The 15,215-nt window shown below is 37.2% G+C and overlaps 1 protein-coding gene across 4 annotated transcripts in view; it reads left to right on the forward strand.

Annotated features, from left to right (window-relative positions):
- The window catches only part of MATN2 (matrilin 2), a 199,824-nt gene extending 185,406 nt beyond the window's left edge, over positions 1 to 14,418 (forward strand). For 3 of the 4 annotated variants that reach the window (XM_031947026.1, XM_031947023.1, XM_031947024.1), the window contains 5 exons: positions 4,082 to 4,234; positions 6,258 to 6,329; positions 10,382 to 10,516; positions 11,637 to 11,735; positions 13,948 to 14,418. In XM_031947026.1, coding sequence (XP_031802886.1) covers positions 4,082 to 4,234; positions 6,258 to 6,329; positions 10,382 to 10,516; positions 11,637 to 11,735; positions 13,948 to 14,003 — 515 coding nt within the window. In that variant the 3' untranslated portion in view covers positions 14,004 to 14,418. The remainder of the gene's footprint in view (positions 1 to 4,081; positions 4,235 to 6,257; positions 6,330 to 10,381; positions 10,517 to 11,636; positions 11,736 to 13,947) is intronic. The other variant, XM_031947025.1, reaches the window with a different exon arrangement.
- The last annotated feature ends 797 nt before the right edge of the window (positions 14,419 to 15,215 follow it).

The raw sequence follows: 15,215 nt of genomic DNA on the forward strand, positions 1-15,215 counted from the left end.
TTCCACATCCACAAGGGATCCTATTCTATCCCATCTTCTCCAACAGATTGCTGCCTCTGTCTTCCCTACTCTCTTGTGACTCTTCAATCTCTCCCTGCCCACTGACTACTTTCCTAGTACATGTCTCTCTCATCCTCAAAAAACTTTCACTTGATCCATCTATCCTTGTTATCTCTCCTTCCACATCTCTTTTCCCTTTTGTGGCTAAACCCCTAAGAAAGCTGTCTACAATCAACCCCAACCTCTTGTCCTCTCACTTTGTTCCCAATTCTCTGTAGTCATCCTTCTGTTGAAACTGCCCTCTCCAAATTCATCAATAACCTCCTAATCAACAAATCCACAGATCTTAAGAAGATGAAAAGTCTTCTTATTCCAGTCTTCTTGACCTCTCTGCAGTTTTTTACACCATCATACATCTTACATTTTACATACACCATACACCTGATTCTTCTCTCTGGTTTTTTTGTAGCTTCTCCTACTGTCTGACCACTCCTCAGTCCACTTTGCTAGATCTTTATTCAGGTCACTCTTGCTAACTAGAGGTGTCTCCCAAACTATCTCAGGACTCCCAAACTATCCCTCTTCTTTTCTGTCTCTATGCTAATAATCTCATCAGCTCCCCTGGATTCAATCAACATCAGATGATTCTAGGCCTATTTTTCCATCCTTTACCTCTTTTCTAATCTTCAGCCTTGAATCTCCAACTTCCTAATGAATATCTCAAACTGGGAATCTTTAACTCACTATATCTAAAATTTAATTTATTATCTTTCCCTCCAAACCTTCCCCCCTTCCTAATTTCTTTATTACTGTCAAAGGTACAAGCGTCCTCTCAATCATCCAGGCTCACAACCTAAGTTTATCTTTAATTCCTCACTATCATCTCCCATCTACTTAGTTGCCAGGATCTGTTGTTTCTACCATATAACATCTCTCATACACTCTGACATAGCAACCATCCTGCTGCATACCCTCATCCTCTCATATCTGCACTATTGGTTGGCCTTCCTTACTCAAATCTCTCCCAACCTCAGCATATCCTATACTCAGCTATCAAATTGATCTTCCTAAAGTATAAGGCTGATCTAGTCAATCAAATCGAATAGCTTCTTATTGTCTCCAGAATCAAATATAAAATCCTCTGTCTTTGAAAGCCCTCCATAGCCTTGCCTCTTCCTACATTTCCATTTTCTTATGTTTTTACATCCCTCATATGAACTCTGTGATCCAAAGATACTGATCTCCTTGTTGTTCCTTCCTTACATATTATATACCCCATTTCTTGATTCTGGGTATATTCACTATCCATCCTCCATGCCTAAAACTCTCTTTCCTTTCATCTTTATCTCCTAACTTCCCTGTCTTTCTTTAATACCTGCTACAGAAACCTTTCTCAATTCACCTTATTACAGTGCTTCCTTCTGTGAATATCCCCAATTTGACATGTGCCTACACATACACACAAACACACATACACAAAATCTTGTTTGCACATAGCTGTTTGCATGTTGTCTCGCCCCCTCCCCTTCCCTCATTAGACTGGGAGCTTCTTGAGAACAGGAACTATTTTTGCTTTTCTTTGTATTCCTAGCACTTAGCACACACTGCCTGGCACATAGCAGTTGCTTAATAAGTGTTTCTTAATTGACTGAAAAAGAAAAGCAATTGTTTCATTAAATAACCAAGAGTTAATTGAAACAATATTTTTACTGCAATGAGCTAAAGAATTTAATTACTGTTATATAGTTGTGGGTTGGGTGTTTGTTTGTTTTTTAAACCTTAAAATAGCAGTTAGCCTTTTTAGGAAACTTGTGCACAAATTTGCTGGATTGCCAGACAACTCTGTTGAACTCATATAGCTATTGACCTTTCACAGAGAGAAGAGAGTATAATTTTTGTCACAATTGAGAGTTAACCATTTAAAGTAATTCTATGAGTCTGTATTAATGTTAACCTGGGTACTAATGTATTTATGCTATACAGAAAAGCAATCAGACATTAATATTTAGAAAAAGTAGTACCCTCTCAGGGCCCAGTCTCTTAAAGTCCCTTTCTACTGGTAGCTTGAGTCCCTAGTAGGCAATTGGCTACCCTTCTTCTCAGGGTTATTGGGGTAACCCTAAAGAGTTATAACTTCTAATATCTATGAGCCCCCTTTGGTGTTTTCCCCAATATCAACCAACTAAATGATATTAATGAGTTTTTACAAGAGAGTAGTTACTGAAAAAATATTTACTGTGAAGGTAAATAAGTTATGAAAACACCCCCTAAACCAGAGATGTATTCTTCTCTTGAATATCCAGTGTATTCAGGTGGATTCAAGGGTCCAGTGGATTCAAGGTTAAAGTACAAAAGTAGTCAGGCCCAGATAGGAAACGCACAGGACTAAGGGATACCTCATAACTCTTGGTTCTAGGAGCCCTTTTACTCCTTCACAGCGTTCCTACCAAGCTCACTTTGGAGACTAGGGCGTTGCATGAGCAACGGTCAAATTGCTCCCTCGCTCGTCTGGGAAGTCTCTTTTTGGGCACAGTGTCTCAGATAATGGATCAATACATTCCTAGGCTGAGTCAAGCAGGTCTCTTTGAGCTTAAACTGGTTACTCATCAGACTTGCCTGTGCCATTATCAGCTCTTTACTACCAATTATAGTTGCTAAAGGAACCTCTGGTGTTTCTTCCAACTTTCTGCAAATTCTTCTGATCAGAAGAAACCTGGTCAGCTTCTTTTCCAGATATGCAATCATCTAAAATAATGAAGCAACAAATAAAAAATAAACAGGAAACATACATTCAGGGACACGCTGGCTAGTTTGCGGGAAAAGTGTCCAACTGCCCTTCTTCCCACCTAATGGTTCAGTCCAGTTCTTTCTTTGCTGTAAGCCTTAAGGGAAGAGAGGGAGAGCTTGTCTCTTCAAACATTTTGTATGCAGGCTCATTTTCAGCTCACTCAGCCTCCACTTACGCATCACTCCTTCTGGGCTTATACCATCATCATTTTTCAACTTGGAGTAATTGTGGCTGAAATTAGCTTCTGAAATTCCAGGTGCTGGATTGGCAACAGGCAGAAAATCTTAGGTATAACCAACCCAAATCTGAGCATGCATAAGGGTACTGAGATCTCATTGTTTAAACCATAATTAGAAACATTAAATATTCTACAGTATCATGTATCTTAAAACAATCTTTTCACAAGTTTCAAGGGGGTGATGTCTCATTTTAATACTATGGGGTTTAGTAAACATTCACTCATTCATTCAATGACCATTTTCAAGTATCTATTGTGTTTTAGGAACTGGGCAACCAACACAAAAGAATAAACACTTTTTGAATGACCCTTCCCAGAGCAGAGTAAAGGTTCTTCACTAAATGATTTAACCTTTTTGTTTCCCCATCATTGTCACTTCCCTATCCCATGAATACTTTTCCATGCATAGGAATGAATCAATGATGGTAGAATAACGCAATGATCATCCATAATAGCTGATAGGACCCTTCATAATAAAAATGATGATGATGGTAAGCATTTATATAGCTCTTTAATGTTTGTCAAAGAAATACACTCACATACATACATATGTATATGTATGTGTGTGTGTATGTATATACATATATATGTATGTATGGAGAGAGAGAGAGAGAGATAGACAGAAATGACAGAGACAGAGAGACAGAGACATATAAAGCAAAGAGGCTTATAGGGGTACATATTTTGTTATTGTCCAGTTGTTCAGTCATGGCCAACTCTTTGTGAATCCATTTGAGGTTTTCTTGGCAAAAAATAAGGGGGTGGTTTGCCATTTCCTTCTCCAACTTACTTTATAGCTAAGAAACTGAGACAGAGTTGAGTGACTTGCCCAAAATTACATGGCTACTGAGTGTCCAAGGCCAAATTTAAACTCTTTATTCCAAGCCTATTGTTCTATCCACTGTGCAACCTAGGTTTGTGTGTGTATATGTATACTCACACAATCACATTCATATTGAACCAATAGTCAATCTGTCCCATCAGAGGAGACACATGTCTTTCAGAACCTTAGAATAAGACCTTAACTACATTGTTTTAATTTGTTTTGCATCTAGGAATAACCATCTATGCTGTGGGAGTAGGAAAAGCCATTGAGGAAGAATTGCAGGAGATTGCATCTGATCCCCCTGACAAACACCTTTTCTATGCAGAAGACTTCAGTACAATGGGAGAAATAAGCGAAAAGCTCAAGAAAGGAATCTGTAAAGGTGCCAAATATAAATTTGACCAGTTATAAGGGAAAGGGAACAACAGGAATCTCCCTGTTTCCCATAGTCTCTGTCCGTTCTTTAGGATCTTTAGTGCTCTATAGCTTTTTTTAAAAAATGTTTTTCCAAGTAAGGAGGAAAATAATTCTTAAGAGAACAAAAGAACATAGGAAGAGGACCTAGACATCAAGAAAAAGTCAAGTATAGGCACGCTCCAAATAGTGTTGCCCCCATGTTATCTCACAATAACATTAATACATTATCATAGGGAACCTAAACATTATTGCAATAAACCCAGTAAAATACCTTTTACATTCTAATTGATGGAGATTGAGAGTTGCCTGCCTCCAACTGGTAGAGATAAGAGTAGTCTTTAATGCATGGCCCAATCAGAAAATTGTTGGCAGGTCCAGGATGGTATCAGTCAGTAATTATAAAGGTGCCCACCTGCACAGTTGCCTGCTCACTCCCTCCCCCAATCCCATCTCATCTCTCTTACTCAAATCATTCTTTGTTTTGACAAAAGCCAATCCTAAGGAGAGAGAATGGCCTGATGTTGGAATTTGCTACTTTTATCCTAAAAAAGAATGATATTAAACCACCAAGGGAGACAAAATTGTGGGAGAGTGTTAAAACTATGAAGATGTCATACAGTCAAACTCCAAACCATACCCTAGCACATGAACATATGCACACACACACCATGGGTGGGACCCAAGTGAATAATAACTAGTCTTAGGTATGGAAGAAGAGGGAAAGTGTAGGGAAGAAGAAGGAATTGGTATCATCACCATTATAAAGATCACATAGTCTTAATTCTCTGTAAGTCTTCTTTCAGCCTTTTGGTAATACAGAAGCATATTTTTCATTGGATAACATTTTTCCTGTGGAACCAATCATCCCCTGTAACAATACTTTGTCTAATGTTCTGTTTTCATGGAGTAAATTAACATTAGGTTGGGGAGATATCCCTGCCTAAAATGAAGCTAATTAAAACTTGGCTAGCTAATCAAAGATAAATCATTTAAAGTTTCAATGGGCACCAAAAAATCCAAAATGATGTATATTTTATATATGTCTATGAAATTGAGATGAAAAAGGGTTAATGGAAAAATGTTCTTCCAAACCATCATTTATGACGATGAGTTTCCATTCATAGGAAGTAACACTACTTTACATTTATATAACTCTTTTATACCTTTCCAAATGCTTTCAGATACATTATTTCATTTATATGAGATCATGGAAAAGGATTGAGAATTCAATTCAATGCAATGAGTATATATTACATGTCTGCTGTGTGGAAAATGCTATGCTGAGAACTAGAGATACACAGGCAAAAATGAAATGGTCTTTGCCGTTGGAGGACTTAAATTATACTGGAGAGATGCAATATGCACAAAGATGAGTAATTACATAAAAGTTATCCAAAGTACTTGGACAGCAAAGAGGAAAGGAATGATAATAACAAGGGGTGGGAGGGAGTTAAGTGGAGAAAGAGATCAAGAAAAGGCTTGTGAAAAGAGTGCTAATAGCAGAAGTCAGACCTAGGGGTGAGGAGTAGCGAGAGATCAGGAAAGGCCTTCTGTAGGGAGTGTTGCTTAAACTATGTCTTGAAGGAAAGTAGACATTCTAAGAAGTGGTAAGAAGGGAGTGCACAGGAAAGATGCATGACTTCTACTTGAGGGATGTTTTTATAGCTTAAATTTAGATTAAATTTAGATCTGCAAGAAATATTCAAAATCTTTTCTGTTCTCTTTCCCTACAGTTTATAGATGAAAAGAAACTCCAACAAATTTAAATGTTATTACAATGTTCATAATACTCATTTCAATCAACTATACCAGATCTACCCTATAGTGTATAAGCAACTTCTCAAGAAAGAGGGGAATCATACACACATATCCCACCAATGAGGAATCTAAAGACTCCAGGCTACATTCACACTTGGACAGCAGTCATCATTCTCCATAGCCATGAGTCTCTCAGTCTCACTCCTTCTTGGTCATATCTTTCCTCCTAGCACTAGAAGATTCAGATGGGAACCAGGACTTCCCAGAAGGTGATCTTTCCAAGATGGCCCAACAACCCCCAGGTAGAGTAAAAAGCCCTAGAGTATGTCATCATTCTATAGAATGGGTCAGCAAACAAAGGCCAGAGGGCTAAATCTAACTGCTGTACAACCCTGGAGTTAAGAATGACTTTTATATTTTTAAATAAAGGAGGGGTAGGTTTTTTGGCATTTTAAAATGTAAATAACATTCTTATCATACTGGCCATACAAAAACAGAATGTAAGATTGGGTCCAAGGAATGTGGTTTGCTGACTCCTATTCTAAAGGATCATAAAATTTTTGAACTAAGAAAGTACCTCAGATGTCATCTTATCTAACCTTTACATTTTCCAGGAAAGAGGTAATCTGATTTGTCCAGGATCCCATAGGAAAACTAACACTAAAACCTATTTCTCATAACTTTTAACTCAGCCCTATTTCCAGGACACTATTAAAAATGTTTTTAGCTTCTTAAGGATAGTCATGTGGACTTCTGGAGCTGGGACCACCTAGGGTCAGATCCTTTATCCAACATTCAACATAGCACAGGTAAGTCATTTAACTTCTCTGAGCCTCAGAAAGATCCAGTAATAAAATCCATGACATCAAATGTGTATATATGCTAATGAACAACTTTTAGGCAAAATTGCAAGATAAACTTCAAAAACAAGGAAGAGAATTTGATTTCATATTTCCATTGAGATTTGGTACATTGATTGAAATAGGTTTCTACTGGATGAGTTTACCTCAAAAAACAGGCCAATTAAAGAGGGAAGGAATATTCCCTTGTATTAAGAAGGCATATTATATGGATTCAAATCTGACCTTATCTATGTTCTAGCTATACAATCTGTTTGTTTGCTTCCGATTCCTGACCTGCAAAATGAGCTGAAGAAGAAAATGGCAGACCATTCCAGGATCTTTGCCAAGAAAACTCCAAACAGGACCATGGAAAGTCGGGGACTACTCCCACCCAACAACAATACTCACATAAGGAAATCAAAACACAAAAGTGGGGTATCATCAGTGAGGAAACAAACAAAAGTAATGATGTTATCAGGCTATGTCAAAGACCACTTGTGCCAAAAGAGGAACTAGATGAGAAGTTTTAAAAATAAAGCACAAGACTAACATTGAAATATGGTATGGTAGTAATGTGAGCCTTTAGTTATATAAATATATATAACTATATATATATATATATAGTTATATATAGTTATATAGATATCCACTAAAACTCTCATCTGACAAAGGTAGTGAGTCAATAACCTCTTGGCTTGCCATAATAATAATCTTAGATGTAAGGAATTAAAAGAACCAACAAGGAGAAATTCTACTCTGGATCTAATTCTCACCAACATGCAAGAACTGATTACTGAGGAAAGAAAGGATGAGAGGTGACCACTACCTTGGAGTACGTGATGGAGGAGAGCTGCAGTAGAAAAATGTTGGAATATAAGGCGGCAGCTAAGCCACACAGTGGATTGAATGTTGGGCCTGGCATCAGAAGATCTGAGTTCAAATTTGGCCTCAAGACACTAGTTATTTGACCAGGGGAAAGTCACTTAACCATATTCCACATCGGTAAATGAGCTGAAGAGAAAATGGCAAATCACTTTAGAATCTTTGCCAAGAAAATACCAAATGGGGATCACAAAGAGTCAGACATAAATGAAAAATGACTGAATAACAACAAAGGAAAACAAGCAGGCAGTTTTCAAGGGAAGAGAATGACATCTAAAAGCCAGGGAATTTGGCTTTGGTTGCTGGCAGAATGTTAGAGCACATTATTAAAGTGATAGTTAGCAAACAGCTAGAAAAGAGTCAGCATGACTTCAGTAAGAACAAGTCATGCCTGATTCATTATTTCCCATTTTGTCAGGTGGCAGTTCATTTGCCTAAGTGGAGGACTCCAAATTGCAGATCCTTAAAAGTATTATACTGGTAAATAGAGAAAACACAGAAGATAGAGCTTTAACCGCATTTTAACTAAGTATTTGATAATATATTGCATACAATTCTTGTTTTTTAAAAATGGAGAATGTGGGATAGAAAATTGTAATTTTAGATGGATTGATTTGAATAGGCAGAGTCAAAGAGACATTAATAGTTTCAGATCACCTTGGAAGGAGACTTCCAATGGAGTTTCCTAGGGATCTATACTTTGCCTTATGAAGTTTAACAGTTTCATTAATGATTAGGATAAAGATATAAATATCATATCTATCAAAGTCTTCACTGAAACAAAGTTAGAAGTTACAGCTGACACTTAAAAATCCAAAAAGATTCTAACATGCTAGAATATTTGACTGAATCAAGTTAGTTGAACTTAAATATAAAATATAAAGTCTTATACTTGGATTTTAAACATCTGCTTTACAAATACATGTTCATTGCGAAAATGTCTGGAGACAAACTACAAGTTCCTTATGAATAAGAAAAGTGATTGAATAGCCAACAAATAAGTCATCTCCACTCCATGATTAGAGACTTAACTTCCAGGCAGAGTGGTAACTGTACTATGCTCTGCTCTGGTCAAATTACATCTGAAATGTTGTGTATGGTTCTAGGTGCCACAGTTTTTAGGAAGCATATTGCTAAATTAGGGAATGTCCAAAGGAAAGCACTAGAATGCTTTGGTTCTTGTGCCAAAAGAAGAATCACTTGAAGGAAATGGGGATGATTAGCCTAGAAAAAAATTTAAAGAGCACATGATAGTGGTCTATAGATATTTGAAGAGCTGCCTTATTAACTAAGGATTTGATTTGATCCAGTTAGCTCCAAAAGGAAGAACCAAAGCAATAGGTAGAAATTGCGAAGACTTGATATCAAGAAAAACTTCTTTATAATTCAAGATATCAATGGATGCCAATCAGTTGGAGAATGGCTGAATAAATTGTGTTATATGAATATTATGGAATATTATTTTTCTGTAAGAAAGGCCTGGAGAGACTTACATGAACTGATGCTGAGTGAAATAAGCAGGACCAGGAGATCATTATACACTTCAATAACAATACTATATGATGATCAATTCTGATGGACGTGGCTCTCCTCAACAATGAGAGGAACCAAATCAGTTCCATTCGTTCAATAATGAATAGAACCAGCTACACCCAGTGAAAGAACTCTGGGAGATGACTATGAACCACTACATAGAATTCCCAATCCCTCTATTTTTGTCCGCCTGCATTTTGGATTTCCTTCACAGGCTAATTGTACAATATTTCAAAGTCCAATTCTTTTTGTACAGCAAAATAACTGTTTGGACATATATACATATATTGTACTTAATTTATACTTTAACATATTTAACATGTATTGGTCAACCTGCCATCTGGGGAAAGGGGTGGGGGAAAAGAGAGGAAAAGTTGGAACAAAAGGTTTTGCAATTGTCAATGCTGAAAAATTACCCATGCGTATAACTTGTAAATAAAAAGCTATTAAAAAAGAAACACACTCAAAAAAAAAAATAATTCAAGATATCCAAAAGTGGAATGAGCTATGATGGGAGATTGAGATTCCCCCATTGGAGATCACTTAGCCAAAGTGAGATGCCTATTTGCCAAATATATTGTGCTAAGAATTCTTTTTGCCTAGGTGGCAAAAAGTAGTTTTGCCCACATGGGCACAGAAGTCCTTTCCAGCTCTGAACTTCTGTGGATCTATAAAATGGTTTACCTTCAGTCCACCTTAGTGGAGGGCTATGAAAATTGCATGTCACTAAAGTATTAAAATTCTTCACTCTCTATTATCTTAACAGACTTAAGAACAGGGCTGAAAGTCTTAAAAGGAAAAAGAAATACTGTTTTCATATACATCAAAGAAAAAGTACATAACAATTTATGCCAACTACAGCCTTTTTCATTTTTAAACTAGATGACACAGAGAAATTGTGAATGATTTACTCCACACATCTAATCCTACTCGACCAATAGTATCTATTACAGATGGTCTTTTATTGCCACAGTTCTCCCTCAAAGACAAACTACACATCAAGGCAGGAATACTAAGTGCCTCTCCCCACTGATGGTTGTTCTGTAGTCAGGTTTGACCTCATCTCTCTCTGTTTCTCTCTGGGTGGTCTCTTGCAGAACCTGAGCCAATCACCATAAATATCCAAGACCTACTTTCCTGTTCTAATTTTGCAGTTCATCACAGATATCTCTTTGAAGATGACAGCCTTTCACAGTCTACACAAAGTCTTTTCCATTCAACCAAAACAAAAGGTAATTGTAAGAGATATCTTTTTAAAATGATCCATTATAAGTTTTTTTAAGCTCCCAAACCAAATAAGCATCAGAGAAAGAATTAAAGAATGATAGATTTAGAACTGGAAGAACTTGGGGTCATCTGGTCCAACCCCTATAATTTATAGAGGAGGAAATAGAGACTCAGAGAGTTTAAGTGATTTGTCCAATGTCAAGGTGGGATTTGAACCTGTCCCTGTTATTCCCAATTCAGCATTCTTTCCATTGTTCCACAAAGAAGTAGGAACAAGAAAGTAGGATGAGATAGGTACGTGGTGTAGTGGATAAGTTGAACTTCAAATCAGAGATGTTTACTGCCTATGTGACCCTAAGCAAAATACTAACTGATCTCTACTTAAGTTTCCCCATCATAAAATGAGGATAATAGTTGCATCCACCCTTTACAAGGTTGTTGTGATGATGAGATAGATCCATATCTCTTTGCAAAGTTTAAAGGGCTTTAAAAATGCTAGCTCCTACTGCTGCTATTATCATCAACAATATCATTATGGGAAAAGAAAAAAGTGGGAAAGTCTAAATAACATAAAAAAAATAATGGACAGCCTAGAAGAAATCTAAGATAAATGATAAGAATTAATAATAACTAGAATTTATATAGTACTTTGAAATCTGCAATGTGCTTTACAAATCTAATCTCATTTGATCCTGACATGTCAACCCTGAAAGGAAAGTGCAAAAATCCCTATTTTAATCCCTATTTTACAAATGAGAAAACTGACAGATCTAGATTAAGTGGGTCACATAGTAATATGTCTGAGACAAAATCTGAATTCAGGTTTTCTTGATTCAAAGTCTAGCACACTGTCCACTGTACTATTTAACTGCCTCAAGCTATCCTAAAGACCACTCATTAGAGAGGACTAGGTTCTCCCCTAATTGGGATACTTAAGAGCCACTGCTAGTCCTAGAAGAGCATATGGCATTTGCTGGTCTATGCTTTAATAGATATTGCTGCATGGAAAATGTTGAGCATATCTGTTCATTATGGTTTCCTCCATATGCTGATTCAGTTCTGTTATTATGTGTCTGGGACATTTAGTGGGTTACAGAGGTGAACACTTTCCATCTGTTTTCCCAGGAAGCCCTTCAGAAGAAAAGCACGATCAGTGTAAATGTGAAAACCTCCTAACATTCCAGAACTTTGCAAACCAAGAGGTGAGAAAACTCACAGAAAGATATATCCTTTGCTTATAATTGTGATTCATCGTAAAGTTCAAGGTATAGGATCTTTTTAAGGAGTGTGAGAAAGAACAGATGATATCTGGGAAATTTCAAATGTAGTCATTACAAGGCAGTCTAATGGGAACAAATTTTCTAATTGTTTTAATTAGGCAGTTCACTAAAATCCAAGAGCCCTGCTTTAATACCATGCACTTAAAGGCCACCTGCTAACTAACCAAGTGACATCCTCACAGCAGTCAGTCCAAGACTTGATAAAGCACAGACCATGAACTGAACCATCAACAACTGTCTCCTCCTCTTCCCCCTGGTGAAAGGTCAGGTACCAGGTCTGCATCTCCAACTTTCAGTATATTAAAGCAAATCACGTATGAGACTTAGAAAGCATCAGATTAATCTGACACCTTGACCCATTTCCTTAGTCCTGAAGGGTAACTACCCCTGGTTTTTGATTCTCTGCATATAAGTTTCTGGAGAAGAGTATATTGGCAGCCAGATGACTTTACATCAGCACTTTAAAAAGAAAATACTCTGCAGAGGGAACAGCCAGATCCAATGATTCATTAAAACAATATTACTAACAAAGGAATGCTTTGGGATAACAGAAGAGGGGCTCAGTGATTTCACATACTAAATACCCTTCCTGCTGTTTTCAACTTAAAGCGATAGTGTGCCTGTATGCCATACAGAGCCCAATACTAGAAGAGCTCTTTTTTCAGAGCTTTTTACTATGCACTAACTAGACTGTGGGAAAACCATTTAATTCTGAGCCACCTCTCTGCCGGCGGGCTCCTGCAGTAAGGAATTGCATGTAGCAATTACCTTTTTGAATGTCCACAATATGTATTCCAAGTAAATGCAATAACCTTATGCAGATGGTTATTGTAATGGATGAATCTGGGCTCAAAGTGCTTGAAAGTGCTGAACTGGCAGGAATTTCCCTAGTTAGGATTCTGCTGCCATTGTCTTTTCCTGAGAGTAGATGTGAAGGTGGGAGACACAAGTAAGCCCCCTATGCCACAGACAGTTCCTCCCGTCCCCTATTTGTGTCTTAGCTTAATCAAACCCAGCTATATCATAGAGGGGAGGCAACAACTAGAACCCCACAGGGCCCCTTCCCCATATGGCTTCCCAAAGCTGGAATCATAATGCTCAAAAATGGTGGGAGAGAAGCTAGCCAGGGATGGAGCAAAGCTGGGACTCAGAAAGCAAAGGGATCCTGCTCTTTCAGGGAAGATCCAAGGTTCTCTCTGGGGGAGTGAGATGTGAGGAAAGGTGTGTACAAGGTATACAGAAGCTCTAGGCTCCCCGTGGCCACTCTGCATCCCAGCTGTTAGCTCTGCTATATGGTCTTGCTTAATTCTAAATGATCATCCCTGCTCCATACTAGAGGTGAAAGAAAGTCTGCTGGCTCCCAGCTGGAGCAGTATATATAAAACCCCACTGGGTGGCCAGGGAATGCAGAAAGCATACAAGATATATACCATGGATCAGGATTCTCCAGCTACTCTGCAAGTTGATAGGGATGGGATAATAGCAGAGTTCTGTTGTCTCATACCTCTCTTTATTCCACTTTTTCAGTTTAGTTTCTGTAATTTTCAGACAATCAGTTCCTTGCCTCTATTCTTCTAGTAAGTCTATATATCACCCCCTCACCATTTCTGATGGTACAAGTGAGGTAAATTTAATTTTTGCACCCTCAAAAGATGCTTCACAGCATTATAGTAGAAGGGATTTCAAGAAATTCTAAAGTCACACTTTAGTCATCTGAGCTAATTTGCCTAAGTTAGGATTAAAATGTGTTTTTAAACATTAAAGTATAAGGTATTATGGCTTTTATCATTAAAATAAGGTCTTATGACTTTTATGGAAACATTTTGCATAACTTCACATGTGTCTTCTCAAAGGGAGTATGGGGAAGAAGAGAGAGAATCTGGAACTCAAAAGTTTTAAAAACAAATGTAAAAGAAAATTATTTTATATGTAATGGGAAAATTAAAATATTAAATAAACAAAAGAAAACAAAAAAGAACATAAGGTGTTGAATATGGTTGAGAACATGTTAGCAATGGGAAAAGGCATGGGTTTCTTTGTTTTCTGGTGGAAGGCCCTCCAAATTTAATGTAGATAACCACATGCATGTGAATTTGGATTGAACAAAAAAACAATGCACTTTGGATGCTTCTTTCTTTCCTTAACCAATGGTTTACTGGAAGAAATGACGAGGAGAATGGAAGTCCTGGAAAATCGCCTCAGATACAGATGAAGATCTGAACTCATCTTCATGTTTATATGTAGAATTATCATGCTAGACAGAATTATGGTGAAAGCAGATTAGAGCCATGAAGCTCCAGGTGCTAAATCTGTAACATTTTCAAATCCCCAGACATTTCTGGGGTAGATATTCAATGTTAGATTCCATGTGAAACTAAGGCAAAAGCACACTAACTTGTAGAAATACATTTAGAAAGCAACCATAGTGGATTCTAAGTAGAATTCAACCAACTGAGAAGAAATAAGCTACCCAGCAAATATTATTGTTTTGGAAAATATATTTGTGGGCATTTTAAAAGGTATTTTTGTCATATACGATGCACATAATTTCACTACTTGTTCTTCCCTTACAAATTGAGTATGCCAATATTTCATTTGATTACAAAATAAACCACTTCTTAACAGTCTTTTTTTTTTTTTTTAACTACAATTGAACATCACTCTTAGGAAAATCTAAAGAGTATGGTATTTTTTTTTTTAGATTAACTTGATTTTATATATATATATATATATATATATATAATGCAGGTCTCTGCTGAATCATAGGTCATATGCATTTGTATTATAAATTGGGAATTTTATATTCAAATAAAATTGAGGAAAGATCTACAACTGTTCAGAGCTCTGACTTAAAAGTCATGACAATAAGGTATCCAAAAGGGCCTAGAAATCATCTCAACCAGCAAATATTTGATCTCTTTGCTAAATGGAGAATTGTGGCAAATAAAAGTGATGTCATTTTAGTGTATAAGTTCACCTGTGAAACATTTAAGGAAAGAACAGCACACCTAGGGTGGTTCAGTAGAGCCTGAGCCTGGTGAGAAGGTTCATCTTCAGTTCAAACCTGGCCTCATACACTTAGTAGCTGTGTGACCCTCACTTAACCCTATTTGCTGTAAGTTTTACCATCTTTAAAATGAGTTGGAGAAGGAAATGCCAAACCACTCCAGTATTTTTCCCAAGAAAACCCTAAAGGAGTCATGAAGAGTTGGACACAACTAAAAAATGTCTGAACAGCAATAGAAAAAAGATTATATCAGGGGCAGCTAGGTGGGGCAGTGGATAGAGCACCAGCCCTGAAGTCAGGAGGACCCGAGTTCAAATGTGACCTCAGACACTTAATACTTCCTAGCTGTGTGACCCCGAGCAAGTCACTAATCCCAATTGCCTCAGGAAAAAAAGAAAAGAAAAAGATTACACCTTA

Source organism: Sarcophilus harrisii, chromosome 1 (assembly GCF_902635505.1).
Source record: "Sarcophilus harrisii chromosome 1, mSarHar1.11, whole genome shotgun sequence".
NCBI lineage: Eukaryota > Metazoa > Chordata > Mammalia > Dasyuromorphia > Dasyuridae > Sarcophilus > Sarcophilus harrisii.